This window comes from Carassius auratus, chromosome 44 (assembly GCF_003368295.1).
Source record: "Carassius auratus strain Wakin chromosome 44, ASM336829v1, whole genome shotgun sequence".
Classification (NCBI taxonomy): domain Eukaryota; kingdom Metazoa; phylum Chordata; class Actinopteri; order Cypriniformes; family Cyprinidae; genus Carassius; species Carassius auratus.
The window spans coordinates 9,314,012-9,330,786 of NC_039286.1; the positions used below are offsets into that span (position 1 = coordinate 9,314,012).

Sequence of the window (16,775 nt, forward strand, 5' to 3'; positions counted from 1 at the left end):
ATTTGATGAGTTGTGGAAAAAACAAATTCTATATATATCATATGTACTTGTGTATTTTTTTTTTTTACCTTTATCATTGATTTACATTTTTCTAAATACTTCAATTTAATTTAAATGTGATTTTAAATACCTGATCTTTTTTTTAATACTTTTTATATTAAACACAACTGAAAAACGGATCTTACATGACTCAACTGTGCCAGTGTACAATAGTTTGACTTATGATTAGATTCCTGATATACTACTGTATATATCTCTTGCCGTTTCTCCCTCTCTAGGCCTCAGAATTAGGCATGATGTCAGCCTTCTACAAGTACATCCTCACCACAATGGTAAACAACCTTTTTTTTTTTCACTTCGACCAATGACACGCTACCCTTTCTCCCCTTAACCCACTTTAATCCAGTAACAGCGACTGCAGGCCTGGCCACTGACCAGCTCATCACATGCATGACATTTGTCATCATCATCGTGGATGAGCTGGATTATATCTTTGTTTTAAAATCGCATACGACTGTTACAAGTTAAAGTGAAGTAGGCTAAAGCATTTGACCTTGACAGGCATTAGTTCATGGAACATAAGATTTGAGACTGTCCAAGCATATTGTATTAGTAAATGGCAAATATTTCATATTTAAAACATTTAGAGATTACAGATGTTTAACTTTCATGTTTTATGACGATTTTATTTATTTTTCTTCCTGGATTTGGGAGGAAGCCAGAGTTCAGTCTGCAGTAAGGCAGCAATTTAGCTGAAAGTGTGTCAACGAAAAAAACTCTTAAGATACATGAATAGGAGTATGAAAGAAGATGAGCTGGATTGCATTTTATTGTGAATGTTTCATTTAGTAATGCACCATCTTTAAGTATCATTATGACATAAAACATGTCTATATACATTTTTTATAAAAGTGTGATGAAATGAAATTCTGTCTTTTTCTTAAAACCGCTCGTTTGAACTCAATTCGAATTCAAGCTTAGTCTTTTATTAATAAGACTTTGGCGAGCTCTTTCCTGGGAACAGGGACACATGCAGACAACCTCCAGGCAATACTGCAAATGTATCCTAGATTCTTTGGTGGCTGTTGAATGATGGCTTTCAGCAGCAGTCTCTAAAATTAAGTCTGTGTCTTGAATAAGGTCATCTTCTTGTCAGATTCACATTGTCAGCAATCTAATTGAGAGCAGATGGAAGATGAAAGATACTTCCCATTATCGAGCCTTTCAAAGGCAGTAATGTTATCTGTCATAGCTCCGTTCATAAACTCGGCGACAAGCATCCTCAGGAGGAACCAAAAGGCCTACTGCTGACGGGGTCAATGACAGAATAAGGACATACGGCTTCGCTTGAAATGCATCTGAACTCTAGAAGGTCTTCAAGTGTTGGGAATCTTCTTGGGGATCAATATAAAGTATGTAGACTTATAGGGAAGCTGTAGGTGGAGTTGGATCCTCCTTCAGCTGCCATATAGATGGCAGCGGTTTGTGATAAATAATCTAAAAACTGCTATGCTCAGGCACCAAGTGATGGATTTACCAATAGCTTTCCTACATGACTATAGAAAAAGTATTTGTCGACATTACCGCTGACAAACTCACTGCCTACTGTACCCCATGAGATTATCCACTTGCCGGTAAATAACAGAACACAAGAGCTGAATGATTTGATGGACAAGATGAAAGGCTTGATACTCAAGGACAGTTAAAATAATGCCTTTTCTAAAATAATTTGAGCCAAATTTGTAATGTTTTCCTTGAATGTTCCCAGTGGGCACCACTTACGTTGAGTGGAGTTCTAGCTGGGTTGAATATTGCCTTCAGTAAATTACTGTTTATTTATGGATGAGGTTTTTCCCAATCCCGTAGGGAGCAGCGGTATTTTTGTAAAACATCTAACTGGCCAGGCAAATGTAGCTATTAAAGAAAAAAAAAAAAAAAAAGACCTTTTCAGATTCATGATATGTAAATATTGCATTTGAGTTGAGCACACATTAATGAAATCACTTAACATGTGTAATATAGATTTATACTGTAGAATGCAATGTAAAAACTGTTTTATTATGTTGAATGTCACTTGCATCCATTTCTGTCATTTCTACCCAGAGATTTCAAATCCGTTCATTAGTTTTGAAATGGGTAATTAAAGTTTATTAGTAATTAAAGTGGTTGAAAAATTATTAATTTAAAGTTAATGTTTAAGTTTGCAAACTCAGAGGGTTGAAGTCACACTACATGATTATAAGACAAATCTCTGGAAAAATGCAGTGATGGCATTGCAAATTAGTCAAACATATATTTGCATTTACTTTTAAGAGTTCTCACGACTTAGCTTTACTGTGTTGCAGTGTTGATAGTCTAAAACCACAAGTTATTCATATTCAGTGATTCTTATATTTATCAACAGTAGCCTATAAAACATCAATAAATGAAATCTGAACTATATTCTCTCCAACAGGCAAACTTTTACAGCACTTTTACTATCTTAATAATACTTTCAAATAATATACACAGCGAGATTTTATAAAAAAAAAACAAAAAAAAAAACAGTTTGAACAAAGTGATGGTTTCTAGTAAATATTGTGAGAGAACCCGGAGTATTTTATACTTTAACAGCTGTTAAACACTGACTAGGTAGCGCTGTAAGTAAATGAACTCCGCGCCTGTTATTGTTAATGAGGAAAGGACTGCGCATGCTCACCAGCACAGATGTGTGTAATTTGTTTTAGTGTTAGCGATCTTAATAGTGTTCATTTAACTCAATACCAAGAATTTGCGCTTTTGTAGAAGTTAATTAAAGAGTTCATTTAATTTTTTTCTTAATGACAAAACCACAGCATTGTGCCCACAGTATTTATTTATTTATTTTGGTTTTTGATTTTTGATTTTTAATATTGCAACAACAACAAAAAAAAAAGGATTTAATCTTTGTCAAACTCTATTTTATGTCAAGCAAAAATGGCAGTGTACATTAGGAAACATAGAATTGTTTATGACAGTAAAAAAAATTATTTCAATTGTCATTTGAGGGGTTTATAAAGGCAAGATTAAAACACAAATTTATTTTGTATTCACATATGGAAAAACTAGGAGGTTTTGCTGTACTGAAAAAGATGCTGTACTTTTTGTTGTAGAAAGTAAATTGATGTGAGGTTTGTAACGGGAATGTTTAGTATTAAATAAAGGCGTTATTCTCTCTCTCTCTCTCAGGATTTCCCTCTGTTGAGGTTGGATGATGTGGTCGGTGATCAGTCAAATATCGTCGGCTTCTCCATGTTGAACAGCAGTCATCCTTTCTACCTAGAGTTCATCAGGAGTCTAAACCTGTCGTGGAGGGAAGGATGTGAGCTCAGCCCCTACCCTGGTCCAGCGGTGAGCTTACAATGATGTACTTTTACACAAAATAATACATGAGAAACACTGCAACTCACAAATATATTATTCAGGGACAATTCAGCCTTTGGACACGAGTCCTTTACAAACAAGCTGTTGTGTTAGTTTAACTGTGAGAGGTTATGAATTTGTTACATTTTTTAAATCAAGCAATTAAACCTTCATCTGTCGGGAGATGTATATGAGTAACGCTCATTGTGTTTAGTTGCATTTGCATCTAAAAATACTTTTCAATTTTCAAGAGCCTCCATAATTTCAGTAATTTGATTGACATTCCGTTGCATTATTTAAAGCAGATTTTGCTGAGATTTGCTTAGAAGGGCAAACACTGTGAACTGTAAACCGTAGTAACTTCTAAATCTATAGAATAATGAGATGTTATTTCTGCCAGACGTTTTTTTTCAAATGTGTCCAAATAGGATGTGAGCCACACAACGCAATTTAGGAACCTCTGTTAGAAAGACAGTTGCTGTAGGGCCGTAACAGACGTGAAGTCTCCTTCTCCCCCTAATGATCTCATTTACTGTCTTTCTCAATTCTGCATTCCTTTATTCTCTTTTTCTCCTTCTTTCTTTCTATCTTCGCCTCGGTGTATCTTGCTTCTCTCATGCTCTCTGTCCACCTACAGTTGTCATCTGCGCTGATGTTCGATGCAGTGCATGTGGTGGTCGGAGCAGTGCGAGAACTGAACCGCAGTCAGGAGATCGGAGTGAAGCCTCTGAGTTGCACGTCTTCACTCATCTGGCAGCACGGCACAAGTCTCATGAACTACCTGCGCATGGTACGTGTCATTGGCAGTCATTTTCTGGCTGCTGTGTTTGATGATTTTAGTGTTTAGTCTTTACGGCTGTTGTTACTGTATGTCACTTTAATGCTTGTGTCGTCTCTGATGAGCTGCAGAAGCCTAATCATCAGTGTCCTTGTTTTAATCTGGTTTTTATGATGATGTGATTCCACTTGCCGGCTGCTTATTGGCTTTTAAAGCCGACATGAAATTTAAATTGAATTTATTTACTTTTTCAACATTTGTTTCCTGTTTCGTTGCACACAGTTCATCAGTGCATGTTATGAAAAAAAAATTATCTTTGCAGCAGACTCTTGGCATCGATAAACAAGATTCAGAGAGTTTATGACGGATGCTTTTCAATCAATTTTTCAATTACTGTGCATTAAAGGGATAGTTCACCCAAAAATGAAAATTTTATGTTCATTTGCTTGCCCCCAGGGCATCCAAGATGTACAGTAGGTGACTTTGCCTCTTCGGTAGAACACAAACTGAGTTTTTTAACTGAAACTGTTGCAGTCTATCGGTCTTATAAAGTAAGTAGATGGGAATCACGGCTAAAACATTACAATAAAGCAAAAAAAAAACAAACCAAATGAAACCATGCGGCTTTTGACGAAACATTGATGTGTAAAGACACAAAAGAATTGGTCTGTGCAAGAAATTGAACCGTATTTATATCGTTTTTTTACCCCTCATTCACACAGTTGAGAACACTTGAGAACGTGCTCAGGAGAATTCAAACAGTTCGGACATTGCAGTGAATGAGGGGTAAAAAACTATAAAAATACTGTTCAGTTTCTTGCACAGACCAATCGTTTTGTGTCTTTACACATCAGTGTATCGTCACGAGCCGCGGGGTTTAATTTGGTTTTTTTTGTGTATGTTTTTTTTGTTTTATTGTATGTTTTAGTGTGCGATTCCCATCTACTTACATTATAAGACTGATAAGACTGCAAAGGTTTCAGTTAAAAATCTCAGTTTGTGTTCTACTGAAGAAACGAAGTCACCTACATCTTGAATGCCATGGTAGTATAAACATCAAATTTGCATTTTTGGGTGAACTATCCCTTTAAGTGTCGCTGAGCATCATTTAACATCAAGAAAAATTTAGAACAATTTCTGTGAAACTATGCAGTCAACAGCAATAACAACAGAAATAATGAACCAACATAAAATATATGTATATATATAATCGTTAAATTGTGTGACCAAAACTCTAATAAAATGTTTATATTAAAATTCAAAATTAAATTAGAAAATTGCTGAATTGAATTCACAGGCTCCATAGGCTATTCTACTACAACCACAAAATATATATTTATTTATACAACAAATTAATGTTGTTTTTTAAAACAAATGTGTTTTTTAATGGGTCTTAATGGGCCGCCCTTGTCACGGAGCCCAGGACAATGTTCCTCGTTGCGCTGTCCATCAACAGCCCTGATGATGACCAATGCAGTATGACTTTAATGTCCTCTGTGATGATTAAACCCAGCCACAGTAATTGTACAACTGACATTAGTTTCAGAGCAATCATTAACCGTGCCCCATACACCAGATGTGCATTGTTTATTACAACCTGTCTGAAGGTCTGCTTGGATTTCATTATTTTAATGCAGCTATTATACACTGTGAGATCCTTGATGGTGTTTGTGTTGTCTAGTCACAAGTGCACTCTTTCATTCATTGTGTCACTCCATCTGTTTTACAGTTTGTCCATCACTTCATCATCTCAGCACTCCATTTGGCACCATCTCCACACCTCCTCTCATCCTCCATTCTCGGTCTGTCTCCATAACTCCAAGTGTTTCCCTCCCTTGCCAATAATAATGAAAACAGTTATTATTGTCGCGATTGCATTTGGTGATGCCGGTGGAGCAGAAGTGACACTTCACCTTAACTTTCTTAATCATCTCAGAGTTTTCCTCTCACTCGTCCTCTGGCTGTCTCTCTCTTTTTCTCCGCCTCCGCCATAATTTCTATCTTAATATTGTGGGTCAGTTCTTGATTGTTACCCTTGGTTCCCCTTTTTCTCTCTTTTTCATTTTAGATAGAGTATGATGGCTTAACAGGCCGCGTGGAGTTTAACAGCAAAGGCCAGAGGACCAATTACACACTGCGTATTCTTGAGAAATTCAAGGGGGGTCACAAAGAGGTAACACACACACACACACACACACACACACACAAGCTCATTCTCATGGACACTAACTCGGGATTTTATCCAGAATCACGGGAGAGGTTGTGAGGTCTAATGAATGGGTGGTAGCTGGAGTAATCTCCACTTCACTCCTCTCTTATTGATCATAGTATCGATCCCTCGCTTCATGCTCTTTTATCTCTCCTTCATCCCTTCGTCTTATTTGTTTATTCCTACCGGTTTCCCCGAGATCAAATATGTTTTTAAATGTTGCAAATGATTTGATATGATTTAGCTCTTTCAGCACAGATTTGTTCAAGAAAGTAGTCCTAACTGTCCTTAGTCTTTATTAAAATAAAACCTTTTTTTTCCCTTCACATTTGCAGATCGGTGTCTGGTACTCCAATAACACGTTGGCTATGAACTCCACGTCTTTAGACATCAACGCGTCTGAGACTTTAGCTAACAAGACGCTAATCGTCACCACAATACTGGTAAGAACTGGGCCTTGTGAGTTTGGCAGGAGCATTTCAGACCAAAGATAATTGTGAATTATAGGGGTTTTCCAGATTTGGCACTCAGCTGGTACAAGCTTTTCCGTGATCAGGCGAAACCTTTTTAGAACACCTCTCTAAACCCTATTGTGCATTAAGGTGTCTTAAATGTTATTATGGACTCTACAGATGTTTGTAAAAGCAATGCATTATTTAAAGCAGGGAGGATATGAGAGAATTAAAAAGCCTTGCTTGTCTACACAGAGCATATATAGTGTAATAATGTTGTTTCTTGGGTTTATGATTGTAAGAGCTTACTAGATTCCAACTTGAAAATCTTAAAACATCAATTAAAGGGATCGAAATCTAAAATAAATAAATATTGAAATAATGAATAAAATGATGCCATAATTTACTCACCCTCATGTTGTTTCAAACTTCCCTGAGATTTTTCTTCAGTTCAACACAAGAAGAATTTTTGTAACCAAACTGACTTCCACACCATCAACAATTTGGTTACCAACATTTATCAAATTGCCTTCTTTTGTGTTCAAAAGAAAAAGAAGTTCATACAGATTTGGAAGTGAGTGAATGATGACAATTTTAAATTTTTACTGAAATATCCCATTAAGACTAGATTAATTCATGCAATTGTTTCATCGGATGCATTATTAAAGACGTGTTAAAATCAACATCAAATCAAAATTGATTTTATTTCCTTTCTTAATGCTCTTTCTTAGTCTTATTGTGGAAAATTCATCAGTGCAAATTTTTCTAGCTCGGGCTATTGGATGATATTAACCAAGGTGATGTTAATAAACATTGTTTTTAGCAATAATTTCTATACCAGCTTTCAGTCTCATGCCATTCTGGTATATAACGCCTACATCTCAGCAGTCTATCAATTCCAGATGAATAGCACAGAGAACCGCATTGCATTTTCTACTCATTTAATGTATTATTTCACTCTGAAATATGTCAAATTATGAAAGTAAAGTGGAATGTAAATTAAAAACAACATATGATGTTGTTAGAAGCTTCGTTAATAGCATCCACATCCACATTCAATGCGTCATTATTCATTCCACTATCATACAATGTTGCTTCCAGGCAGCAAACACATTTAAGCAATTCACATGGAATACCAAGTCATCCCAAGGCATTATTAACCGTCTTATTTGCATCATGTGCTTGCAAAATGAAGAAAACAGGTTTGCTATATAGAATATATAATACATTAAAACCAGGAAGCTGCAGCCAAAAAGGAACTTTCTTTCACATGTCAAGGCCAGGTTTCATTACTGCCATTTCATGGCTTAACACCAATCAAAATGCCACATAAAAACGGCATGGCTATTGACTTTCATTGAGTTTATGGCGGTTCACTGTATTGAAATTGAGAGTGGAATATTAGAGCATTAAATGTTACCTTCTTCCTGTTTTATAGGAAGATCCATACGTGAAGCGCAAGGCGAACTACCAGGACTTTCAGGGTAACGATCGGTACGAGGGATTCTGTGTGGATATGCTGCGGGAGATGGCAGCCATGCTGAAGTTTTCCTTCCGGATCAAGCTGGTGGATGATGGGCTGTATGGAGCTCCAGAACCTAATGGGTCATGGACCGGCATGGTGGGGGAACTCATCAACAGGGTATGCATGCCTGCTCGCACGTCTGTAATTAAGCTCTGTGGAAAGGGAGACGCTTTCCAGCCACACCAACCCTAAATAAAAATCTTGGGCTTTATTTGCTTTTATTTACATTGAAAATGGACGCCTTGTGGCTTATTGCTTTAATAAAAATGCAGCAGCTGGAATATAATAAAATGCTCCACTGTTCAATAAGTAATTAAATGGATGATTGATACTGATAATATGAATAAACTATTATTTATAGTCACCAAACAACAGCATTTTTTTTCAACACAGCTTCTACAATCGGAATTTAAGAGTTAAAAACGATTTGTTTAGTTAATTGTTAATTCATCACAATGTCTGAAATAACCTTCAACTATTTATAGTTAATATTATATGTATAATATATAGTATTTAATGTTAATTTAATCATTTTATATTCCTGAGAATCGATTAGGTAAAAAATCCAACACTAAAACTATTTATTTTGGGGCTTTGATGTCCATTAAAAACACACATGCATTAATTGCTGTAATAAAGCTGCAGCAACAGCAATATGATCAAATGCACCAATGTTTAGTAATTCATCAAATACATTAATATTAATAAACAGAATAAAAATTATTCAGAGTTGCCAACAGCATTTTTTTTAGCTTTTAATACAGCTTGCATAATCTATTTGTTTAGTGTTCATTCATCAAAACGTATTTAACAATCTTATACATTATTATATTTAATATATATAAGAATGAATTTATATATCAGTAAAATGTCATATACCTGATTTTAAAATCAGAATTCCTAAACTAAAACACAAATATGCTTTTTATGAAAATGTATTTTCTATATTTATATATTTGGATACAGCTAGCTGGATTTCCACACTGGACCTTTGCCAGCTGATGTTTCCATTAGAGTAACGATTAGTGATATTAGCGCTATTCACACTAATGCTAAAAATAATGGCGGCAGTAATGTCATTCTATTAACCCCAGTGTGGGCAGGTCTCGGCAAAGCCCTTTAGAAATACACCAACACACACACATACTAATCAGTTCCTTCTGTGTCTAATTATTCTATGGCACTATACCATTACAGCTGTTAGCGTCAGTGTGTAGTCGGCACATGTTGATGTACTGTGTGTAAACCTAACATCTTTCTCCATGGATGCACACTTCATCTTTTGCTTGACACCAGTGTTTGATGGTTTACAAAGCGCTGTCTCAGTAATCAATTAGGCAGAAATTGAGAGATATGTAAGGTATACTTGTTTTTTTTTTAAGCGGAATAAACTAATATTGATCTATTATATTGAATATTGAAACTACAAGCTACTCATCATTTCCAATAGTTCAGATTTACAAAGGTAGGTATTAGCTTCTGATAAAAGCAGTAACTTACATTAAGTTTTTTTTTTCATCTACTGTCACACTACTGAAAAATGCAGTTTAGTTAGTAGCCTCACTGCTTTAATTTAGTCACTTTAACACTGTTGCCCCTCTAATCCTCGAGGAAGGAAAGAAAATGGGTGAAATTACACCACAGTGTTTTTTTTTTTTAATTCATTATTGTTCTTTTCCTTCCTCAGGAACGTTCACTCTAGTGCTTTTTATTCTTTCCCCCTTCATTTTTCATGCGTATCCCTCGTTCCTTCATCTCTCAGGGGCACAATATTCCCTGTGTCCTCGCTGGAAGCCTGTCTTTACCATCTCTCTGTTCTTAACCACTCCTCATCGCCCCTTCTGTATCTGTTTCTTCTCTCAATGTCCAGCGCTTTAGTTCTCCCCCTCTCTTTCCATTTTCATAGGACTCTATTGTACTCTTTACCCGTTTTTTTATCTCTCTCTTTCCTCGTAATAAATAAATCTCTCTCCTCTTACCCAAGGACTCTCATATCGAATTCTTTCATCAACCCAGGTTTCTTCCAGTGCACTTACATCCTTTTATTATCTGTCTATTCATCCATCCAGCTGTCCAGCCTTGACTTTCCCCTTTTCAATTCTTCATCTGTCTCTTTGCTCTTTCTCCTTGTGCTAAATGTCCTTTTTCTTTTCTCTGCCACTCCTTGTTTTCATCAGTGAAGCTCTGATAATGTCGAATGCTTTTCTTCTCGAGTGCTCCTTGAAACCAAGGTCAATGTTTAGCGTGGGAACACACGTGGAGCACAAACAACATGAAACCAAATCACAGGGCTTTTTGCAGTCAAGCATTTAACAACTGGCACAGCGGTATACTAATGAGCGCTTAGCAGCATCACTAAATTATCACCACAACAGAGATGCTTGGTAGTTAGTATCTGTCAGTAAAACAGAGTAAATTCAGTAAAACTCAGTGTGGTATGAGCCCTGAAGTGTACTGTGGGTGTACAGGAAATCCATCAGGTTTATTTCAGGTCATTTCTATAATACTTTTTAATCTGCATTTAGTCTTTAAAAAGTTTCATGAACTGAAAGTCGCTCAATATAATTGGTTTCAAATTATAGAGGACGTGCATGTATGCCTGAATTTACACAGCAAGACTTCAGCCATTTCTTCGAAGCTTTTTGTATAAGCTAATCTATTAATAGGACACTTAATTTTGGTATTAAATAAATCAAATACAGAACAGGCTTTTGTCTCTTCTGCTGAAATTCTTTGCAAATGTAATTTCTGCAACACATTAGTATTGGTTTGAATGCTTTTGCGTGATCCAAACGGGTGTCAGTATAATCAGAAACTGCTGTTGTATCGGACAGCAAAATAACTGAGTGCGTTATATCAAACTAGTTATGCCGTTTCTCTCTTTCTCTGATTGTTACAGAAAGCAGATCTGGCAGTGGCTGGATTTACCATCACATCGGAGCGGGAGAAGGTCATCGACTTCTCCAAACCTTTCATGAACCTGGGCATCAGTATCCTGTACCGCGTCCACATAGTAAGACACATTTGTAATAAACTGAATTGTGACTATACTATATATTTTTTTATATTTTGGATGTTTCGGCCTTAGTTTTGGCCGTGGAAGCATGGTAGCGGTAAAGTAAAGTAAGTAAACGACCAACAAAAAACGCATTCAAATTAAGATACAAAATATATCAAACGTAATTTGTTCCAAGGAAAAGAATTCTACAAACAAAACATATGAAGGGGTCAAAAAATTATGTCTGACCCACTTCCCTTCTTCCGGCGTTCTGCCATTCAGTTTTCCTCTTACAATTTCTTAATTAGTAAATTGAACTAAATAAACCACAAACCAATAATATTTAAACAAATAATATAAAGAAAATACACTTTCTTAAATGGCTACAACATGGAAATTAATTCAGCTAATAGCTCAGACGGTTAAGTTCCATTTAATAAATATCCATTCAAGTTTAAGTCCTTTTGTCCCTAGTAAAATCAGAAAATATCCTGAAAATAACATTTGTGGAAATCTCCTGTTAAATCCAATGGGACGTGCCGTGCTGCTGAATTTACCGCTTGGTGCTTAGTGAGGAATTTTCTTAAGATTTTGTTTGGTTGAATTATTATTTAACATTTCTTGCTTGAAAATCTTGCATTCCTGTAGCTCAAACAGTAAGCCATGATGCGAGTATATCGGCATCAGTTCCCTGAGAAGGTGCTTGAAAGGTGCTTTGGATAAAAGCACCTGCCTGATGCATAATGCATAAATGAATACATGAAAAATTGTGCATAATGTTTTGTCCGTATCAAAACCAAACTTTTGCCTCTTCATATGAAAGCATGCACTAAACAGAAACCGCTATTGTATCGGGAAAAGCTTTCAGCTGTTTGGGGAGTCTCTGGCTGTAGGAGTGGTGAAAGCATTATTTGAATTGTTTATGTGCTTTCTACAGGGCAGGAAACCAGGTTATTTCTCCTTCTTGGATCCCTTTTCGCCAGCTGTCTGGCTATTCATGCTTTTAGCCTATCTGGCTGTTAGCTGTGTGCTCTTCCTGGCTGCCAGGTACCACACTATCACTCAATACTACATACACATCTTTTTTAAATATCATTATATTCACAGTACTCTGCTTCTTTGTTTGTTTTCTCGCTTCCTCCATCAGGCTGAGTCCGTATGAGTGGTACAACCCCTTCCCGTGTTTGCAGGACCGCAGGGACCTTCTGGAGAATCAGTACACACTGGGGAACAGCCTGTGGTTTCCGATCGGTGGTTTCATGCAGCAGGGCTCAGAGATCATGCCCCGGGCTCTGTCCACACGCTGTGTCAGCGGCGTTTGGTGAGTGTGGCGATGTTTCACACTTCCATTGAGGTGTAAGAGACCATGCAGTAAGTGTGTGTGTGTGTGTGAGTATTAAAGACACTCCTTCACGCCGAGTGCATCAGTATCAACACCAGCTGGTTCTGCACACATGATCCAAGAGTTTATATGGGTGACAGCTTTTTAACTAAAGTCTGGAATACGCCGCAGGGTTTACAGTCTGGAGAAGTTGACACTAGTTGCTGAATGTCATAGCTAGTAGATTGGAGTTGACAGATTTAGTAGAAAACCGTGTGGTGTATGATGTTTACAGACTCAGATTATTTTTTTAGCTTCAAATCACAATCGCACATTCCTTACTAGATACTACATTTGAATTTGAACATACTACTCGATCGTTAAAAAAGTATGAATGTGAATGTGGGTAGTATGAATGGAAGTCGAACGTACTACATCCGCCATGTTGACATTGTCACAGCGCAAAAATTCAAAGAGCCTACTCTACTGATCGAAGATTGGCAATGTTTTTTGTTATTCTTACCGCTTTCTTCAGCGTTTTTACGTTGTTTGAATTAACAGTTCAGAGCAAACTTCAGTCAGCTGCTCGCAGATCACGCCGCCTTTGACAGCTTGTAAATCTTTTACTAAATATAAATTTAGTTTATATTTCTTTTACCTCAGAATAACAGCAGCCACAGCTGTGAACAGAATGAGAGCCCGATTTTAAGTAAGGAATTAAAGTAATTTATTGTATTAAATGAATGCAAATAAAAATACACAGGAGAAACAAAAGGAACCTAAATTAATTAATAACCTTGAATGGATGCATATACCCAGGTGCTGAAATACAATTGATTATAGTTTTTTAGCTGCAGACTTTGATTCCATTCAGTCTGAGGAGATCAAACAGGTTCGAAATTTTAACTGATTTTAGAACACATTGTTTTGATTTGTCAAGCGTCTCCTAGCAACAAGGCACACGTTTCTGTATGAGTTTGTTGTTGTGATCTGAATGAATTTAAGGTCTGGTAGTGTGCGATCCTCAGTCGTTTATGGCCTGTTTTTCCTATGTGACTATCTCCCAAAGTTGCTAAGTATATGATGCCTAATGTTTTAAAATCTGTTCAGATTTTAAGCGCTGTGTGGAGTATCCCAACCTTAAAACTAAAACGATTAGTGACTGTTTTCGCTAACTGAAATAAATTGGAAATAAAATAAATATAATCATATAGATCAGATAAAAAAAAAATAGACAACAAAAAACACCTTTTAGTTTACATTTAGAAAATTGGAAATGTTAAATTTAGACTATATTAAGTATTTAAAACAATAAATCTAAAAATAGATACAGTGTACACATATATATTTTTATGCACTATATATAAAGCATGTAAATTACTAAAACTTCAACTAAAAGTGAAACAAAAATTAAATGATTATTCAGTTTTTGGAACATTTCTGTGAACAATATTGATTTTTTTTTTATTTAAAAAAAATGTATAATGATTTTTAGAAGACAATCATTTTTTTAAAGGAAGATTATAATAGCATTATATTATGTGTATCGTTGCTTTAATGAGTTTTCTTTTAATGTTAGAAGATGATTCTTAAATGGTTAGAATTTCGTCAATCTGCTGTCTGGCGTTAGCAAGGACAAGTACATAAATACACACGTACAAATGACCAAAATCAACACCAAGATCAGCTCTTTATCTATAAAACATTTAAACAGGAATAACATATTTTTGGAAGAAATTACATTTTTCAAGATTTCATGTCAAGCACTTCTTGGGAATAATCGCACATACTATATTTTATGTGTTGTTAGGATTTTATTGTATTAATTTATTTTGGGCAAAGCTAACATTAAAATGACCTCCTTGGTGAGAAAATGTTCTGCAGGGCAGATTTTCACACATGGGGATGCATTATTTCAATTTAACATCTGAAAAAAGCTGTTGAAAAAAAAGCTTTGTGTAAAGAGAGGGTGAATTTTCTCATTTTTCTCAAGTTTGTTTGGGCATGTTTGTTTTGTGTGCCCAATACTGTACATTGTGTATTTCTAGATTAGTCTCCCACCTCATCATGTATCTCTGTTCATTTAGCTCTTTTTGCTATCAAGTCAAGCTGTCTTCTGTTCCATCTCTTCAGTTTCTGTCCTGTGCCTTGCTGTTGAGGTCATTTAAGTTGAAAAACCACGTTTAGGAAGAGTAAGAATGAAATTGAAATGATTCGATCAGCGGAAGCCGAACGTTTAATCATCTGTGTTGTGAATAAACACAATAGATGCAACTCTAATCCCACACAGGGGTGACCCAGAAAGCAGAGAGAGCTGGTGTCTGTCTCCGCTGTGACTCCATGATGCTCTGGGGGACGTGTGTCTGCAATTGATGCACTTTCAATTTTGATAAAGAGCTTTTATTAAATGACAAGTAACTAATCTGTCTGTTTGTGTTTTTTTTTGCAAGCCAGTCTCTTTAATTTCCGAATGCGTCCGCAGTCTCGTGAAAACTCTTTCTCTGAGGACCTCAGGAGTTTTCTTTCATCTGGCCATGATTTATCGCGAAGATAAGAAGAGCTCCATGCTTGTGTTGGGAAGGGCTCTCCAACTACCTACTGGAAATTCCTACTTAACATAAATCAGCATTCATAACCACAAAGAATGCATTCTTTTTTTTTCTAAAGAAATCAATACTTTATACAGCAGGATGCATCAATGTGATCAAAAGTGACAGTTTAAAGACTATTCTCTTCTTTATTCTCTAATATTCCAAAATATTCCTTTTGAAAAAAAAGGTGTGCGTGTGTGTTGTAATATCACACAGATGATTTGTGCACAAGACTAAGAGCATGGCTTGTTTTCTATCTGGTCCAAGCTAGTTTAGATCGTTAGACTGTTCATTCACAAATTTATACACATGCCCCAATGCCTGCATGTATGAATATTCAATAATGTTAATTTAGACTCCATGGGCACATAGCTGTGTTTTTCGTGTTTCATTGAATGATGTTTGTATGTGTCAGCATATCTGCACACGGATGTGTCTAATGCAAACATATGTCTCTTGCAGTATGTATGTACACGCTCAAGTTTCTGATAGGAAACAACCATGTGTTTCTGTGTGTATGAAACAGGTGGGCATTCACACTGATCATCATTTCCTCCTACACGGCGAACCTTGCAGCTTTTTTGACGGTCCAGAGGATGGAGGTGCCAATCGAATCTGCTGACGACTTGGCCGATCAGACAAACATCCAGTATGGGACTATTCACGGAGGAAGTACTATGACCTTCTTCATGGTACGTATGTGCTTGTTTGTGTGAAATCATGTTTATGTGTGTGTGATTTGTTTCACTGGCCTACCATGTCACAATGCATCACTTCCTGTTAATGGCAGCAGTTGGAATAGTGACTCACATTCAGGCCCACATAGAATCTGCCGGCTGAAATTCACTAAAAGCATCAGATTACGACAGAACTGAAACAGCGTTCATTCACAAAATTATACACGTGCACCAATGCCTGCATATATGAATATTTAATAATGTTAATATTCAGTTTTATATTAATAATATTGACAATATTTATATGCTACCATTTAAAAAAAGATTTGTTTTTGTTTTTGAAATGCTCACTAATGCATTTATTAAATCAAAAATACGGTAAAAACAGTAATAATATTATAATATATAATAACTATTTTCTAATTTAATATATTTTAAGATGTAATTTATTCTTATAGTACAAAGCTGAATTTTCAGCATCATTACTCCAGTCTTCAGGGTCACATGATCCTTCAGAAATCTTTCTAATATGCTGATCTGGACATCTATGACATTTCGTATTAATATCAATGCTTAAAACAGTTGTGCTACTTAATATTTTTGGAAGCCATGAGAACTTTTTCTAGATTACTTTATCAATAGAAAGCTAAACAGAACAACCTTTGTTTGAAATAGAAATCTTTTGTTGATCTTTTTGATTGATTTAATGCGTCCTTGCCAGGGGCGGATCTACAAAAATATTGATGGGGTGGCGAGAAGGGGGCAGGAATTTTTGAGGGGTGGCAACATATGGCAGACGTACATATACTGAATTTAGTCACAGTTATCACAGTTTGATGATAA

The 16,775-nt window shown here is 36.0% G+C and overlaps 1 protein-coding gene across 2 annotated transcripts in view; it reads left to right on the top strand.

The window, feature by feature from the left end:
• The window catches only part of LOC113062406 (glutamate receptor ionotropic, kainate 5-like), a 77,701-nt gene that overhangs the window by 46,375 nt on the left and 14,551 nt on the right, over positions 1–16,775 (top strand). For both annotated transcript variants that reach the window (XM_026232236.1, XM_026232235.1), the window contains 10 exons: positions 279–332; positions 3,208–3,369; positions 4,019–4,171; positions 6,228–6,332; positions 6,704–6,811; positions 8,259–8,462; positions 11,245–11,358; positions 12,281–12,390; positions 12,491–12,664; positions 15,782–15,947. In XM_026232236.1, coding sequence (XP_026088021.1) covers positions 279–332; positions 3,208–3,369; positions 4,019–4,171; positions 6,228–6,332; positions 6,704–6,811; positions 8,259–8,462; positions 11,245–11,358; positions 12,281–12,390; positions 12,491–12,664; positions 15,782–15,947 — 1,350 coding nt within the window. The remainder of the gene's footprint in view (positions 1–278; positions 333–3,207; positions 3,370–4,018; positions 4,172–6,227; positions 6,333–6,703; positions 6,812–8,258; positions 8,463–11,244; positions 11,359–12,280; positions 12,391–12,490; positions 12,665–15,781; positions 15,948–16,775) is intronic.